The sequence below is a fragment of the Suillus subalutaceus genome (genome assembly GCF_016647625.1).
Source record: "Suillus subalutaceus strain FC151 chromosome Unknown DFJ58scaffold_134, whole genome shotgun sequence".
Taxonomy (NCBI): Eukaryota; Fungi; Basidiomycota; class Agaricomycetes; order Boletales; family Suillaceae; genus Suillus; species Suillus subalutaceus.
Window position 1 is genome coordinate 57,577 of NW_024540383.1, and position 17,065 is coordinate 74,641.

Genomic DNA, 17,065 nt, shown 5'->3' on the forward strand with positions numbered 1-17,065 from the left:
TGTATTAGGCGAGTAAGCACCGCCCAGTCTTAGACTCAGCCTTGTGCCGTATCATTGATCTCGCGCCTCGAGGCGATTATCCTGGCCATCTCCATTGGCAGAAGCCAATAAGTAGTCGGACCAGCAAAAGACTGTAGATCGCTCGGATCCCACTTACGCGACCATCCGCACTATGGACTTTGAGGAGTTTGAAGTTGATATCGACCGAGCCATCGAAGTCTCCAAGCCATCAAAATCATGCCGCACTGTTACAGGAGCTTTGAGCTGGACCGATTCAACTTGGTTCGCGCCTGCAAGTAGGAATGCACGCTGGATGGACCTTATCGGGGACTATGCTGGTGCAGAACCCTTTGTGATCGACGGTACTTGTCTGACTTGCTAGTCGTCTAACTTTCAAGTTGATCATCTGTCCATCTATATCCTAGGTCATTCTCTACTTCAAGTTGTGCTTGATGATTGTCTACTTGCACTAGCGAAGGATGATGGTACGTCACTGGGGACTAGTACACTGGCAGATAGTTTTTTCTGACATGACTCGGACGATGGTGCTGTTTGAAGACCCGTCATTTCAAATCATTCATGCGATCTATTCACTCGAACGCATACTGAAAAACTTTCGAGATCGATCAGCGAACTTTGATATCATTTTCTTTGACGGTGAGGCCACTTCTCCATCTCACGATCTAAGTCTATCTTCTTATTGATAATGTGTTAGTCAATCGACACCTAGTACTGCGAGCAGGCGAGTCGGAGTTTACTGTTGCATCTCGAGCCCTAGCCAGGAGACTCTTATATAAGCACCTCCGGTCGCTGAATTCGGTGAATACCTTCACCTTCGCAAGTCTCTCCGACAAAAACTGGGTCGATTATCGTGTCCGAGTGAAGGTAGAAGTCTCACAAGACATGATATTTTCATCTCACTCCGTTATAGCCAATGTTTGTCATGGTCAATAACGGCGGTGTACTGAAGGAAGGCATCGGTGGACAATTCGCCGCCCATCAAATACTCGTCCAACGAATATTTATCTTCGATTTGCTGGCTAGTGGCTTGGCAATGGCGCCGCTCCAGGGTGCTGATTTCAAGGACACCAAGGTCACTGCGTTTTCCTTCCTGTTCTATTTTCTTACTCGATTGTTGATCATGCTATAGATCTTATCTTTCGTCTTTGAATCAAAACTACGCTTAAGCCGTCAAGGACATCTTCCCAAATCTGTTTTATCCATGGGTGTTGCCGCCATGGACATTCTTGCTAGTCAGGAACAAGGGCCATTCGATCAAGTCCGCAGCTGCGTCCTCCGCGAAGCGTCAGCATCCCTGCCTTCCTTCGACCTCCGCGCGACTTTGAAGGATGTCGGATTCTCATATCTTTTAGCATTCAAGAGCGACACTCAGCCGTCGCTACTTGCTGTGTTCATCATCCATGTCCTTCTTCTCAAGAGTATCTCCGTCCAGGATCGAGCGCGGCGCCTGGCGCCAATGAAACCTGACCTTTTCACTTCATTGATAAAATCCTTCCTACCTCGCATCCTTCGTGCGACAGAAGCAGTCGTTGTAGCAAATGATGCATCGCTCGACATTGATATTCGTGTATTCCTTTGTGTCTTGCGCTATCTTTCCGAGCATCCAGCTCAATCATTGTCCGAGATTCTGGGACCCACTGTGGCCAAAGATGCAGAAGATATCTTTTCTGAGTTGAAGCTCCCGCACCTCAACTTTTCGTGTTTGAGCGTATCTTTTCTTCCTGACGAGCCATATGAGATGCCAATTCCCCTCAAGCTCCTTCCGTTTTCCAACCCAGTGTTTGACGAGGAGCTTTCTGTCGTCCACATTGCTACGGAGGGCGTCACACTCCCCAATCCCATAGAACCTGTTGCTTCTAGCGGAGAAGAGTCTGACGAGTGGGACGATAGCAGCACTAGTGATGAATCCGCTGATGTCCTCCCATCCCCTCGTTCTTCTCAACATAAAACATCCAGAGAGGACACACTCTTTTCTGACACGCAGCATTGGCACAACCACAGAATGGCCATTCTGCCCAAGCACCTCGGAGGAGATGCTACGGCACCGATGACTGAATGGCAGCGTAATCGGAAGCTTCGTTCGGACCAGCGCTTCATGAAGACTATGCATGACCAAGCCAGCACCCTGACAGGGGCATCTGGAGCTGTCCTCGAACAAGTGAAAATACCGTCTGCAGCCTCCCTCGCAAATCAGCGCAACGTGAAGGTGCGTACTCAGGCATAGTAACTCTCACTTCTGTTGCTTATCATAGACCTCCAGCCAAAAGTTGTTCATGCTCGTTCGTCAGGCAAAAGTACGGGCAAGCTGTCAAAAGCCGATGCTATCCGCGAACAGAATATTGCCAAGAAGGAATCTAAACAAGCGTCTGAGTCTGCAGCATGGCTCGCGTCCCGCGTCCAAGAGATGGAAAGCCTGGATGGCACTGGTCTCGAAAAGTACCTGAAAGTCCTTGCCCGCAATCCGCGAGCTAGGGAGGCATCGGTAGGCGCGGAACTTCGAGTCTATCATATGCATCGTCTTCTCCGAGAGTGGATCTATTCCGCCAGTCCAGACTCCTCGGCGAGTCGCGATAAATATTCCCTGTTACTCATGCGTCTCGTCAAGGAAGTTTGGGAGATCGGCTTTAGCACAAAAGAGATTGCTAACGCAATCACTAGCGTGTTGATTACCCTCGGCTTCAGCGACTACCTCGATAGTCTCGTGATCTCAGGTTCGGCTGATGACAAGGCGCTAAGTTTTCCGCTTCATCAAGCTGGTCAAGTCCAAGACCAAGACCACTGTTTATGACTTTATGCGAGTGCAGGAGCATCCTATCGTGTGGCAACTCCGGTTGTTTGGCGAGTTCATGGATAGAAGCATGGACAGTCAAGCTGACGCAAGAGTGGCCTTCAAACCAGATGCATGGCAACGCGAGGTGCTTGACGCTATCGACCAAAATATGTCTCTTCTCGTCGTAGGTTAGTGATACTTTGTTTCGGAGGAAGAACAATCGCTCATTTATTTATAGCTCCTACCAGTGCGGGGAAGACCTTCATCTCGTATTACGCTATGGAGAAGATTCTCCGAGGGTCTGATGACGGGATACTCGTTTATATTGCACCGACGAAAGCCCTTGTCGCTCAGGTTGCAGCCGAGATTTATGCTAGGTTTAGCAAGGATCTCAACGGTCGTGAGTACTCATGGAATCATTCAACGAGTGATCGTCGCTGATTCAATTCCAGGTAGCTGTTGGGCGATTCATTCCCGTGACTTCCGGGTCCACGATCCACAGAACTGCCAAATCCTTATCACCGTCCCTGAGATCCTGGCGATCATGCTTTTATCTCCTCCACTCGCCAAGGTGTGGACCCCACGACTCAAATAGTACGAATGTCAGTTTGATACATATGCATTTCCCTCTCACGTCCTATTGTAGTGTCATCCTTGACGAGATTCACACAATCGGCCAGCAGGAGGGCGGAGCTGTTTGGGAACAGATTTTGCTCCTGTCCCCTTGTCCTGTCATGTACGTCGCTTTTGCATTCAACTGACCATGCACTGATTCTTGCATGAATAGAGGTCTGTCTGCTACGGTCGGAGCACCAGAAAGGTTCAACGAATGGCTCGAGAGTGTTCAGAAAGCGGGTGGGTTCCAGCACAAGTTCGTGCATTATCCCCATCGATATTCGCACTTGAGGAAGTTCTACTACAACATTCACGAGGAGCCAAGAGATGCCTTCCGAGGTCTTTCAATGTACAAGACTACAGAAAGGATGCGATTTCTGCATCCGCTGTCCATTCTTTCATCCAGCGCACGTTCTCTCCCCTCTGATCTTGCATTGGAAGCAGCGGATGCATTGAATTTATATCGTGCTCTAAGCACATGCACAGCCCTCCAGCCCTCTATTCTCGCTTCCCTCGATCCTGCGGTATTTTTTTCCGTCCGGTAAACTGCTTCAGCAGAAGGACGTAATCCGATACGAAGAGGCTCTTAAACAGCACCTCGCACTGTTGTTGTCCTCTTTCGATTCGCAAGACTCCGAGACGCCGTTGCCGCGCGTCATTACCCAGCTTCAAGATGATATTTTATCTCGCGTCCCAGATAGAGTGTTGAACTCTCAACCTGATCGTGTTGTATCTGGCTGTAATCTTATTCATCTGGTCGCCGATCTTCACGTACAAGGGGACCTTGTGAGTACCCGACGCGCCTTCCTTATTTATATTCATGAGATCCTTATTCATTTAGCCTGGTATCTTCTTCTCATTCGATCGAAGCGATTGCGAGCAGATGGCCCGAATTTTGAACAACGTGCTCGAGACCCAGGAAGACGAATGGCGCGAAAACAGTCCGGAATGGAAACGCAAAATGGCACAATATGATGCATACCTTCAAGGCGCAAAAGAGCGGGAACGCAAAGCTGCACGAGCATCGAAACATAAGGGCGATGAAGAGGATCAGCGCGCTGACGCGAGTGAATGGCAAACATCCTTCAGACCTGATGATCCCCTGCCAGACTTCTCGTTCGCTGGTCAGAGTACTTCGTACACTGCATCAGAACTTGATGAGGATATCGCTGATCTTGAGAGGCGAAAACCCTCTCCACCTGAATGGGCATTGAAATGTTTGAGACGTGGGATCGCTGTTCACCATGCTGGTATGAACAGAGGGTACCGTTCTCTGGTTGAGGGGTAAGCTTTTTCCCCCAACGTAACACTACTGTCTGACCGCAGATGAAGTCTCTTTCGCCGTGGCTTCATACGCGTTATTTTCGCAACGGGTAAGTGTTCCATTGTTTTTGTAGGGTCACTAACCTCAGACTGCATTTACAGGCACTCTTGCCTTAGGTATCAACGCCCCGACCAAAACTTCAATTTTCTGTGGTGACTCACCTTTCCTCACTGCACTCATGGTTCGTTTCCCGTAATTATACTTATTCGTTATTAATTGATGACCCTAGTATCGACAATGTGCGGGACGCGCTGGACGGCGAGGATACGACACCCTCGGTAAAGTTGTTTTCTATGCTCTTCCTATGAGCAGGGTGCAGAGACTAGTACTTTCGAAACTGCCATCCCTCTCCGCCAGTTTCCCTGTAACATCAACTCTCGTCGTGCGCCTGTTCAATCTGCTGGAGGGTTCAAATTACTCCACAATCGCTGTCGCTGCTGTGCAACGGCTCTTCCGCCTCCCACAAGTCAGTTTTGGCTCTGAGGAAGGAAAACACCAGCTTTTACACCATCTACGCTTCTCAATTGACTACTTGCGTCGTGCTCGTCTGCTCGATGAACAGGGGAAGCCGCTCAATCTTTTTGGAATAGCCGCACATCTGTATTACACGGAGCCCAGCAACTTGGCCCTAGTTGCTCTGCTTCGCAGCGGCGTGGTCCATAAAATTTGTGCGCAACCTAGCCTGAGGCTTGCAAAGCGCGACTTCATCTTGTTGATGGCCCACCTCTTTGGACGGCGGTACCTGCCTGAGGCTTACACGAAAGAAGAGTACATCACGGAGGTGGTCAAGAAGTCGCCATCGATGGTCGTACTACCACCACTGTCTAAGACAGCTCGTGACGTGCTCATAGAGCAAGAGCGTGAAATCCTCCAGATTTTCACCGGATATGCCCTTACCTACGGGACTCAGCACCAAACGGACCTTGGGCCCGATCATATCCTGCCTCTTAGCAAAAGGGATATATCTGGTACTGCAGAAGATGAACCGTCGCTCATTCGTGACCATCTTCACCGTACCGCGATCCGTGTTGTCGCACGGTCGCTTTTTGTGGCTAACTCGGGCCACGATGATCACTTCAACAGTGTTCACGAACTCGCTCAAACGGCTCGACGTGGACTGAACTTGGACGAACACACTATCCCATCGTTCGAAGGCATCACCGGGAGAACCAACCAAGAAGGCAGAAAATACGCGCTGAACGCATACCTCCTTGACTTCTACACCCACGGACAGGTGGCGGCTCTTGCCACTGCGAACGCAGTCAGGCGGGGTGAAGTTTGGTTTTTATTGCAGGACTTTGACCTCACGCTAGTGACTGTGCGTGGGGTACTTGAGCAACTCCTTCAAAAGACATTCGTCGGCGACAAAGGTGCGACGCCAGAGAATGCAGACCTCAGTGAGGAGGCGGATAGTGGATATGCATCCCTTGACCCAGTCCAGTGGGAGGATGAAGAGGAGGAGACGTCTTGGAAGCAGGAGCAGGGAAAGGGGGAATCAACCTGTGATTCGCAGAGACCGCGAGGAGTGTCGGGTGCGGACTGGAGAGTTTTCGAAGTGGTCAATGGTGCGCTCGAAGAGTTCCATGAAAAGTACAAGGCTATGTGGGCCTAAACGTGTACGAACTAAGCCTTTATCCACTGCTAACGCACGCCTCATCATTCTTTCACAAATACATGTACATGTATGCTACAGTTACTGAACTCGTTGTACCACTAGGATTAAACACATGAATGTCATGAAGGTCTCCTCTCCAACGATATCGATACCGAACACCAATCGGTCAGAGGACAAGTTGAATCGAGAAACATCTCCAATCAAAAGCTCTCCATAACCTCGCTACCCATGCTTGACATCCTCTCTCGCATCTCTTCATGTGCAACGCTTTCGCCGATTTGTCTGCAGACTGCGCCAGCATTCACTGCTGCACTCGTGAGTACATCAACATCACACTACAGACCCGATCTCCTGCATCATTTCACGTCACCATAGCCAAAGGGGTGTAGACGAATGCATGGTGATAGAAGCCGCCTTTCTCGTCACGGCGATGGAGATTGTAGAACTGCTAAGCAATGTCTGTCATGAGAGAGAGGAAAGTGTAAATGAACCAGCAATGGTTTCTTCTTAAGTTGCAAGACCGATCAAGAATCCTCTTCCCGGAGAAATCGCATCCCCAAAATTCAGTAAGCCTGGTACACCCACGCCTCCCGAATTCGAGTTTGGTAGAGTATCATGTGGCAGCTGCACGCCTTGGAGAGTCGACATCTCCAGGACAGAGATTTCGCATCCATGAGCAGAGCAGGGGTCAGCACTGGTCGATGGTCTAGTAGTCGAGCAGGCAGAAAGCTGGGAGTTTAGGGCAAAATAATGAGTGTAATCCTTCGTGAAGTTGACTTTGGGAGTAATGTTGTGTGGTACGTCGTTGACAGTAACCGTCCCGGTTTCAATGGTGGCCAGATTTGCCATGAATGGCACTGTTCCTATGCGTTCGCGGCCGCTAAGCCCATCGCATTGGATCCATGACAAGTCGTAGTCATTGAGGATGTCAATTCATCGACCATTTGACCATGATATTGCTAGGACTGACATCACAGTGATAGACATCATGCTTCCAGAGAGTATAATGGCCTGTCGGCGCAGTTAGGGCCAGTTAAGAGTTGATTAAGAGAAGAAAATTAGGCTTACTGAGCACAACTTGCCACCATGCGCTGAGGAACTCGTCCCCGATCAACGACGTGAATGAGACAAACTTCCTGGACACGACGATATACAGGACACGATTGCCTCGTTCCGCGTCAGCCTCTTGAATCCCTAGTAGCGACTTCCTGATTTTTGCCGTGGACATCTCGTCAAACTTGTGGAACCAGACCGTATCCGAGACACGGCCTTGCACCTGCAACTCGCTTCCTGCAACGTCATACATACACCTTCTCGAGTAACCAGCTCGTCGGAATCGTTAAGATTAAAGACAGACTCTCTTGAATTTCTGAGGTCAACACCATTAGTGTATGTTGTCAGCTTCGCACAAAACTCCAGACACATGTTTGAATTTTGAGTTGAGGTGTCGTTCGCTGCATAGCAAACAGCAAGACAAGAAAGCGGGGAAGATTCTCGACGACGACACGTTGACGACAAGTAACAAATGTAGCAGGGAGTCAGAGATTTGGTCCGGATCGGAGTCACGCATGCAGCAGTAACCACGTCCAACTTAGTTGAAGCTATACTAGTAGTTCTCAGTACAAACAGCTGGCAGTACATATAGATATGTTGTACGCGTTATTGGACTGTTTGATCAATTGCAAAGGTCGTATCCACATGAATCAATAACCTCATGATATAAGAGCGTATGATGAAGCTTATGACACATTGACTCGGACAGGATGGCGAACTATAATGTCTGGAGCTACAGACTTTACGTTATTCAGGAGCCAAGTTTGAAGAATAGACTCATTTTCGCCCATTGTCGCCCGGGGAGCATGGATGATAGTGTAAAGGCAAGCTATCGCAACTTTCCAGTTGGATTGGTGCGACGGCGAGGGTTCTTCGACGTCAACGCCGTCTCCATACCGAAACTCCAATAAAAAGGCAGATTTTTTCTCCCTGCATCCTTTAGCATCCACTTTCAGCCAGTCATCGAGTAGTCTGCCACTGTTACTCGACAGCTTGCCATCTTGGTACCTAAAACAGACCCAGACAAGGACCCAGATGAGCGATTCAGCATCGTGCCGGTACAAGTGTGTGACTTTGCCTGACATGGCATTTTCCGCGAGCAGGTCAATTGCCATAAATGGGACCGTTCCTGTGCGCTCCTTACCGCTAGGCCCATCGCGATTGATCGATGATAAGTCGTAGTCATTGAGGACCCCGATCCATTGGCTGTTGAACCAGTAGACCATGAGATTGCTAGGACTGACGTCCCGGTGATGGACATTGTGCATCCAGAGGGTATAATGACCTATTGGCGCAGTCAGAGACAATGAATAACACAAGAAAAACCAGGCCTACATAACACAACTTGCCACCATGCGCTGAGAAATTCGTCTCCGCTCAGCGACGTGATTGGGACGAGCTTCCTGAACACGATGATATACAAAACGCGACTGCCCCGTTCAGCATCAGGGTCTTGAATTCCTAGCGACCTCCTGACTTTCGCCGTGGACGTTTCGTCAAACTTGTGGAACCAGACCATGTCCGGGATGTGTCCCTGCACCGTTGACTCCTTGCTCGCAATGGCATACACATTCTGGAGTATCTCGTGCTCGCTCTGACGCCGCTCTTCTGGCCAATAGGCTGAGAGCTTGGCAACCAGTTCGTTGGTATCGTTACCACAAATATCCCTTTTCATAAGTCCGGAGGCAGAATTAACACCGTGAGGAGGAGTTTTTGGCGCAGTGGCGTCAGCAGCACCATGGGTACTATTGACCATGATTGTTAAGAAATATTGAAAAGTGAATTCGTTGAAGACAAGTAAACGCAGTTTGCAGCTTGCTTTTAAACCAGAACGCTATTGTTCTGACATGACTTCAAGGCCACAATCGATACTTCGAATGTTGATGCAGAATGTGGATGAAAGCCACAGGGACTCGGACAATTGCGGTTCACATCATGATCCCTGCCACCACCATCAACTTCTGAAGTTCGATCATCATCTGGCGCCCACAAACGCCCATGAGTCATGATTGTTTTTTTGTTCCAGGCGCAAAAAACATTTGTGATCTGGGACAAGAGCATCTACGTTAACGTTACTACCTGATCATCATTCATGCATCAATCACACTTCAATTCTCAACATCGTCCACCGCCGCCATCGTGATTTCTCCAACAAGCATAATCACAACCTCTTTTTTTTTCAGCGTGCGATACCACTGACGGAGTCAAATTCGTAAATCATCATCTGTATCACCAACATGATACCATATTACCATCAGATTTCGAAGCCGTCATCCTCGTCCACAGCGCCACTGATTTCTCCAATGAGCAGAATCGCGACTTCCGAACTGAGTCAAATGACCATTTTGATATGCAAGCATCCGAATCATCACTCTTCGTTTTTTGGCCTTCCGCTCCAGTGTCTAAACTTAACGAGGATCAAATTCTTGCAGAAAAATTTCACCTGTTCGGTGTGGCGTGCTGCTTCGCGAATCAGCCTATTGAGCCTCCGCACCGCTACCTTATGCATCAGATCTTAGATTTCAATGTCGCCACCCTTCCCGCCACCGTGATTTCCCCAACAAGCATAATCGTATCATGACTCGATCTATTTACGAGCAACAGACATTCACCCCGATTAGTATTGGTGTTCTTTTCCTTGACATTTATGGCTGAATGAACATCCAGCAAGGATGAGGTCTTTTTGGTGGTCCGTCTCCAATCAAAAGCTCTCCACTAGCCTCGCTACCTCTCTCGCATCTCTTCATGTGCAACGCTTTCGCCGATTTGCCTGCAGACTGCGCCAGCATTCACTACTGCACTCGTGAGTACATCAACGTCATACTACAGCGAAACCCAATCTCCTGCATCACTTCGCATCACCACAGCCAAAGGGGTGTAGACGAACTGCATGGTGATAGAAGCCGCCTTTCTCGTCACGGCGATGGAGATTGTAGAACTGCTAAGCAATGTCTGTCATGAGAGAGAGGAAAGTGTAGATGAACGAGCAATGGTTTCTTCTTGAGTTGCAAGACCGATCAAGAATCCTCCTCCCGGAGAAGTTGCATTCCCAAAATTCAGTAAGCCTGGTACACTCACGCCTCCCGAATTCGAACTTGGTAGAGTATCATGCGGCAGCTGCATGCCTTGGAGAGTCGTCATCTCCATGACAGAGATTTCGCATCCATGAGCAGAGCAGGGGTCAGCACTGGTCGATGATCTAGTAGTCGAGCAGGCAGAAAGCTGGGAGTATAGGGCATAATAACGAGTGAGATCCTTCGTGAAGTTGACTTTGGGAGTGATGTTGTGTGGGACGTCGTTGACGGTAACTGTCCCAGTTTCAATGGTGGCCAGAGTCGTGTCTGCTATTTCTTGAAGGCGTTTATTATCTCCTTCATGCTCCCCTGTATTGCACAAAGACGGGTTGGAGTTGGTTTGTCCGCGCTGGTGAGCTTCTGGTTGTGTTACAATTCGTTGTCTGGTTTGTGCGCCACAATGTGACCTTTGCTCTTGGTTTGGCGGAAAGGGTAGCCATTGGTCCGCATCCTGAGATGCTTCTGGTTAAATGTCATGACAATTGCATCCAAATCGCAGGGATAAGTACCATGGAATCACAACAACGTCTCTAAGTCTACACAACTCATCTCATCTCATCACCCTCAACAGCGGTCAGACTGAATAATTGATACACGTCGCTCGAGCTAGTGTGAGGATCACTCGGGAGAAGACGAGAAATCTGAGACGCAGGAGAGCAGAAACGATTCGTGATTTGCAGAGACCGCGCGATGTATGATCTAGGTGTAGAAATGGTCAACGGTGAACTCGAAGGATTAAGTTAAGTTTCACTTTCTCGCACCGTAGGGAGCAACTAGTGGCGGCTATCGAGGCTGATTCGGAGGTGAGAATTCGTAGATTCTGAGTATGTTGCTGGTTGATGATGTGTACCTAACAGTCTGTGCCTTCCAGTGGAAGGGTAGTTAGTTAGTTAGTTAGTTATTGATCCTCAACTTAGGATAGTGCAAGGAGTGAAGCGGCGAATGGTCGATATCAGATGGTGATAACATATTTCTTTCCTGAGGTTCCAAGTCTGAGTCTGATGCAAGGATTACGTGCACGCTTCGAGCTTAAGCTTCATCGCACCCGGTGTGCAAACGTTCACATATCATAGTACGAAATTACGTACGTTTGAACGCCAGGCGCGATAGTGTATTGGTTGATGGAGGCTAGGATACAAAGTCTCAGTCCTATAGGTAACACGTCAGAGATGTCCGAGACGGCAAGGAGTAACCGGTGACAACAACACCGGTGAAGGTGTTGAAGGTGCCAAGATGCGATAAGGACTCGAGAAAGGACAAGGACATCCATCCCCCGGGACTGGTACCGTGCGTGCAGAAGTTCTTATCGCTAAATATTCGGCGAGCATAATGAGAGTTTTATACAGGAACTGAAGTTCTGAAGTCATGCAGAAAGACCCAAGTTACATAATCACTCACTCAAACTCTACCGTAGTAGCTTCTATTTCAGTCCCGGTATCGGTCTCCAGCGCCCTAACGTCTAGCTGGCAGCCCAAGGACTGTGTACCATCCCCGCCGCCAGATAAATTTACAGAAGAGATGTGCTGAGGGGCGGGTGGAGAGGGCGATGCTACTGCCGCTTCTTCAAGTTGGTTCAGTGCTCTTCAAGTTCGTATTCTCGAATGGCATAAGACTCATTGTGCCTTGTATGGATATGGATATCTTTGTTCTATCGCTGGTCTCGCAAAAATCCATGTACACACATCCTGCATTAACGTGTGTTACCGCCGTCCTCGGGCTGTCGCTGGTCGATCGATGCCGTCCTCAAACGCCGGACTCTCGAAAAGCCTGACTTTCTGGCGATAGCCTTCTATCCGATTTTAATCTGATTCTGAATTCAAAATCTCACGATCACCAAGATGACTTGAGAGTCAGCTTCAAGATCTCTAGCTACCCATGTTGTCTCATCTCATCGCCCTCCACAATGGGCAGACCGTCCCTGCTATCGGACTCGGTAAATTCTCCAACTTGTTGTTTAAAGATGAGATGTGGGACTTAGTCATGCCCCAGGAACATGGCAATCGAAACTCAATGCTAGTGAAATCGCCCGCGCCGTGGAACATGGGCTAAAGGCAGGCTATAGACACATTGATTGTGCTTGGTAGGAAGCATTAGTTTGATCGTGAACTGATTCTAATGTGCACATCACACGGAAGGTTTTATGGGAACGAAAAGGAAGTTGGTGACGGTCTGCGTGCATCAGGCGTTCCGCGAGAGGAAGTGTTTGTGCGTATAACATATTCTCTGTATTATTCACCCTGTTTCATTCCATGGATGTGGCTTTGGTAGGTCACCAGCAAGGTTTGGGGTACATACCATAGACGCGTTGAGGAATCCCTCGACCAGACGCTTGCGAACTTGGGAACAACATATCTTGACCGTGGGATCTTTGTTTATCCAAGTACGAGCCTGACTGCTTTGACTGACATGAACCGTCTCATTATCAGTTTACCTTGTGCACTGGCCTATTGCGATGAACCCGAATGGGAATCACCCTGTCATGCCGATGCGCCCGAACGGAAACCATGACATCGATGAATCATGGGACATCAGGGACACTTGGAAGGCTATGGAAGCCATGGTAAAGAAGGGTAAAGTCAAGGCAATCGGCGTGTCAAACTTTTCCCGGATGATGCTCGAGAGGATCTTGCCCACAGCTGAGATCATACCGGCTGTTAATCAGGCACGTTCGACGCAACGACGCCCGTTTGAAACTGACCATTGGAATTTATAGCTCGAGCTTCACCTGTACAATCCGCAGCTGAAGCTTCTGGATTACTTGAAGTCAAAGAAAATTGTTCCACAAGCATACTCGCCCCTTGGTTCGACCGGCGCTCCACTGTTGACCGATGAGTTTGCCACTGAGATTGCGAAGAAGCGTGGTCTCAAGAGCACGTCCGATGTCCTTCTCGGTTACCTGTGTGCGTTCCTGCTTGTTATTCGCCCTGCGTAAGAGTGATAGCTGATAGGTCTGAATGCAGTGACAAAGGACATAGTTGTCCTTCCCAAATCAATGTCACCATCCCGTATCGAATCTAACTTGACTGGCGCACTAGAGGCATACAGTGTGCTGACACCAGAGGACATTAAAATCCTTGACGGTGTAGCTGTGGGTGGCAAGCAGAAGCGTTTCATCATGCCTAACTGGGGTGAGTGATGGTAGTGGCCGCGAAAGTGATTGCACTGACATACTATCCAGGTATTGATCTTGGTTTTGATGACTGGCCCGCTCCAACAAAGTAAGCGATGAGCCCAGATTCATCGGTGTACATGATTCAAGGTGGCTAAATTGTAGGGCACCATTGTAGCGTCTGAGACTGCAGACATGGAGCTGTTCATGCAAGTAGAACTTTACGTACTTCATAGGAAATTTTTTTCTCGGAATTTACTGGGCGACGCACTGGGGGGTTAACGAGGCACATGCACGGGTAACATCAATGGCATGACACCGTGACTACCAGGGTGCAGACCGGCGGACGTGTGCGGGCAACCTGCCAGCTGATCCAAGTGTCAGCTCGCAACCCTGAGCCACACAATCGATCCGACTTAGTACGTGTTTCCTTCAAATATGCAAGAGATGTGGTCATAGTGCGTATCAACAACCGGCACCAAGCGCGAGCAGTCAACGTAATTGGTTGAGGGGATGCAATGCTGGATATTACCATGTTGTAAATATTCATGCGTCCTATGGCAGAAGGAACAAGTAGGCAGGGTGAACACCCATCAAATGAGACAGCAGACCCATGGCATCTTATTTGGCAAGAGTTGATCGAGTAAGGCATCCTAGTCTGAATTTAAACGACACAACAATCAAACACCCATTGGCAAGCTCAGCGATCCAGTTCAGAAAACATATGGCTTCGAAAGTAACCCAAACCTTGAAGTCCATCAATATTCACTTGATAATGACATATCAGCGATGGCTTTAATGCAGATAGTATAGCGTCAAAGCATGGCGTGACATGAGGTACCATAAGAAGCATGACATGAAGTGTGAGATGATGTGCGGGGATTATTTTAGGCAGTCCTGAATGAATTACATGAGCGCAGGATCTTGGAGGATGATAGTCCAAGACATACTTGTGGTGAGAGGCTTTGACGGCTGCGAGTTTGGCCTTCTTCTCAGCAACACGCTTTTGCATAAGGGCACTAATGGAGAGGTTACTATGGCGGACCGGGTTTCGTGCGGACTATTATCACTTACTCGTATTCTGCCTTCTGCTCCTTCTGGCGGTCGATCCGGCGACGGTTAAGAGAACGGAGGTGACGGCGGCGTTGGAGACGGATGGGGGTGACCAATCTTTGGATTTTGGGTCTGGGTAAGGAGAAAACTTCAGCCCAGAAAAAAAGCCAGGTGACGGTATACTGACGCCTTGGTGTAAGGTTTGGCGTTCTCCTTCTTCGAGCTCTTCACCTCACGCCTTACAACGTACTTCCTGACATCATCCTCCTTCGACAAGTTGAAGAACCTTCTGATCTTCGTTGCCCTTTTAGGACCAAGTCGCTTGGGCAGAACAGTGTCGGTGAGCCCAGGGACATCATTGTCGCCTTGTTTAACGATGACGACGGAGAGGACGGCAATGTCAGGGCCGACGATGCAACCACGGACGGATTTGCGCTTCCTCTCGCCTGCGCGGCTTGCACGGTAGCAAGAGTGGTTGTCGGTCAAGAGAAGTCTGACACGGTTGGGGAGCAGGACACCCTGCATCATGGGGAAACCCTGCTTGTCGTTACCACCGGTGATACGGAAAATGTAACCCTTCCATTCGTCTCCAAGGATGTCTGCCTCGACCTCTTGCGAGATCTTCTTGTCGAAGAAGATACGGCTAGTTTCAAGTACTTTAGTTAGTTTTCAAAGGAAGAGTTGTGCCAATCGTACAATCTCTTCTCATCGTCGATGTTAATGGTCTTTTGAGCCCCAGTGGCAGGGTCTGGATCAAACGTCAGTCTAAATTGTATTGAACGTGTTGGACATCGAACGCACTGGCAATATTGATCTTCATACTACCCGCGGAGAATGATCAACACGAGCTCGAAATTGATATCAACCTCAAGAATTCACCTTACGAATGGGAAAAAGGCCTTGTCACCGTGGGCTGCAGCGACGAGGAGGAGTCTTGATCTTGCTGGTTAGCCTGGGCCGTATGTTCAACAGTGGCAGATTCCGGCTTGTGGCTGAAGTGGAAAATAAGGTTTACTACTGTACAGTTGCTAAGCCACACACTAACTTGTCACGCGTCACATCGCCTTTCCGTGAACGCGTCCAACGACACTCCTCAAGACATCCTTTCCGCCAACAAAAACTGTGAGCGTTCTGCAAAGTAGTGTTGTTCAAAGCTGATCAGATGGTTCAGATTCATCATGGGTCGTATGCACGCTCCCGGCAAGGGCATTTGTGCGTAGAAAAATGTTCTCTCTTGACACATAGGATCTGGCCTGATCATCTTCATCTTCATCAGCGTCCTCTGCCCTTCCTTACAAGCGTTCCCCTCCTTCGTGGCTCAAGACTACGCCCGATGAAGTCGTCGAGCACATCATGAAATTGGCTCGCAAGGGTCTCACTCCCTCTCAGATCGGTGTTACCCTCCGTGACTCGCATGGTATCCCTCAAGTGCGTTTCGTCACTGGTAACAAAATCCTCCGTATCCTCAAATCCAACGGTGCGTGCTTCATCGATCAATTACTTCGCCAAACACTCACGCACTGAATTGCCACCTGCCTCGTTGCCGTGCATTTCTGCTACTACATCTTGTTTGTACATGCCTTTTGTTTGGGGATAGGATTGGCACCATCCATCCCAGAGGACCTTTGGCACCTCGTCAAAAAGGCGGTGGCCGTGCGCAAGCACCTTGAAGTCAACCGCAAAGACAAGGACTCCAAGTTCCGTCTTATCTTGATCGAGTCTCGTATTCACCGTCTTGCTCGTTACTACAAGACAAAGCAGCAGATCCCTCCTACGTTCAAGTATGACTCTGCTACTGCTTCCACTTTGATTGCGTGAGCGGTTGTTGGGCTTTGGCGTGCAGTGGCTGGTTGGGCAGATCATATCCGTATATTATGGTACAATCCTTTCACTGATAAGTCATGCGAAAAAATTAGGCTTATGCACAACTATGCGCAAATGTCCCGGTTCGTGATTAAAGATATTAAAACTTCAGAGTTTAAGTTGTCCTTGGTATATCATCATCCGCAGCTCCAAGAAAGCCGACAGTTAGCTGAGGAACGCTTGGCGGTGCTCAATACTCAGTGTTTTCAAACGTGGTTCTTCAACTTAATGTAGGCAGCATATACGATCTTGATGGAGCCGTCTTGTAGTGATGCGGCAGACTCGTCCAAACAACGCAGCTTTAAGACAACATTAAAACCCAATTGCACATACGTCAGTGGTTTGGTAGTGGCGGCTCTGATGGCTTTGGTGAGAGGGACGACCGAGGGGACTTTCAGGCTATGGCCAGGAGTAACAACAACGAGACAAATGGTAAAACTTTCCTGCGAGATGTTTGCTTCATACACTGCGGGTCCCGGGAGCGCCAAAGACCTTGCTGGATGTCCGTTTATCCACACATGCCAAAGAAAAAGAACAGCAATAATTGGGGTGAATGTCTATTGAGGAC

General features: G+C 48.9%; 7 protein-coding genes across 7 annotated transcripts; 3 read left to right on the forward strand and 4 right to left on the reverse strand.

Moving 5' to 3' along the window:
- Positions 1-172: 172 nt before the first annotated feature.
- DFJ58DRAFT_858214 (uncharacterized protein) lies at positions 173-6,342 on the forward strand (the record flags this gene model as incomplete). Its single annotated transcript, XM_041393962.1, has 17 exons — positions 173-362; positions 426-485; positions 559-657; positions 716-885; positions 932-1,093; positions 1,151-2,227; positions 2,282-2,722; positions 2,775-2,979; positions 3,030-3,191; positions 3,244-3,385; positions 3,438-3,527; positions 3,579-3,930; positions 3,965-4,192; positions 4,248-4,690; positions 4,739-4,779; positions 4,832-4,911; positions 4,960-6,342. 17 exons carry the CDS (start codon positions 173-175, stop codon positions 6,340-6,342), a joined length of 5,325 nt encoding a protein of 1,774 aa, XP_041239085.1.
- A 175-nt stretch (positions 6,343-6,517) lies between these two features.
- DFJ58DRAFT_810447 (uncharacterized protein) lies at positions 6,518-7,452 on the reverse strand. The gene is made up of 2 exons (XM_041391413.1): positions 7,414-7,452; positions 6,518-7,356 (listed from the first exon to the last, which is right to left on the reverse strand). The coding sequence occupies exon 2, from the start codon at positions 7,192-7,194 to the stop codon at positions 6,853-6,855; it is 342 nt and encodes a 113-aa protein (XP_041239086.1). The 5' UTR covers positions 7,195-7,356; positions 7,414-7,452; the 3' UTR covers positions 6,518-6,852.
- A 571-nt stretch (positions 7,453-8,023) lies between these two features.
- Positions 8,024-9,304, reverse strand: DFJ58DRAFT_810451 (uncharacterized protein). The gene is given in 3 exon segments (XM_041391414.1): positions 8,024-8,370; positions 8,383-8,683; positions 8,734-9,304. The coding sequence occupies 3 exon segments, from the start codon at positions 9,152-9,154 to the stop codon at positions 8,085-8,087; spliced, it is 1,008 nt and encodes a 335-aa protein (XP_041239087.1). The 5' UTR covers positions 9,155-9,304; the 3' UTR covers positions 8,024-8,084.
- Positions 9,305-10,048: 744 nt separating this feature from the next.
- On the reverse strand, positions 10,049-10,737 carry DFJ58DRAFT_810452 (uncharacterized protein; the record flags this gene model as incomplete). The annotated part of the gene is made up of 2 exons (XM_041391415.1): positions 10,049-10,201; positions 10,266-10,737. A coding segment is annotated over one exon (384 nt), but the record flags the coding sequence as incomplete, so codon positions are not given.
- A 1,610-nt stretch (positions 10,738-12,347) lies between these two features.
- DFJ58DRAFT_667110 (NADP-dependent oxidoreductase domain-containing protein) lies at positions 12,348-13,694 on the forward strand (the record flags this gene model as incomplete). The annotated part of the gene is made up of 8 exons (XM_041382601.1): positions 12,348-12,405; positions 12,462-12,552; positions 12,608-12,677; positions 12,741-12,831; positions 12,899-13,125; positions 13,186-13,372; positions 13,433-13,600; positions 13,651-13,694. 8 exons carry the CDS (start codon positions 12,348-12,350, stop codon positions 13,692-13,694), a joined length of 936 nt encoding a protein of 311 aa, XP_041239089.1.
- Positions 13,695-14,350: 656 nt separating this feature from the next.
- DFJ58DRAFT_91558 (ribosomal protein S6e-domain-containing protein) lies at positions 14,351-15,619 on the reverse strand. The gene is made up of 6 exons (XM_041395444.1): positions 15,436-15,619; positions 15,331-15,382; positions 14,822-15,277; positions 14,656-14,766; positions 14,532-14,600; positions 14,351-14,478 (listed from the first exon to the last, which is right to left on the reverse strand). Exons 1-6 carry the CDS (start codon positions 15,452-15,454, stop codon positions 14,469-14,471), a joined length of 717 nt encoding a protein of 238 aa, XP_041239090.1. The 5' UTR covers positions 15,455-15,619; the 3' UTR covers positions 14,351-14,468.
- Positions 15,620-15,672: 53 nt separating this feature from the next.
- DFJ58DRAFT_810462 (ribosomal S13/S15 N-terminal domain-containing protein) lies at positions 15,673-16,658 on the forward strand. Its single transcript, XM_041391416.1, has 4 exons — positions 15,673-15,756; positions 15,806-15,846; positions 15,911-16,111; positions 16,232-16,658. Exons 2-4 carry the CDS (start codon positions 15,813-15,815, stop codon positions 16,450-16,452), a joined length of 456 nt encoding a protein of 151 aa, XP_041239091.1. The 5' UTR covers positions 15,673-15,756; positions 15,806-15,812; the 3' UTR covers positions 16,453-16,658.
- The last annotated feature ends 407 nt before the right edge of the window (positions 16,659-17,065 follow it).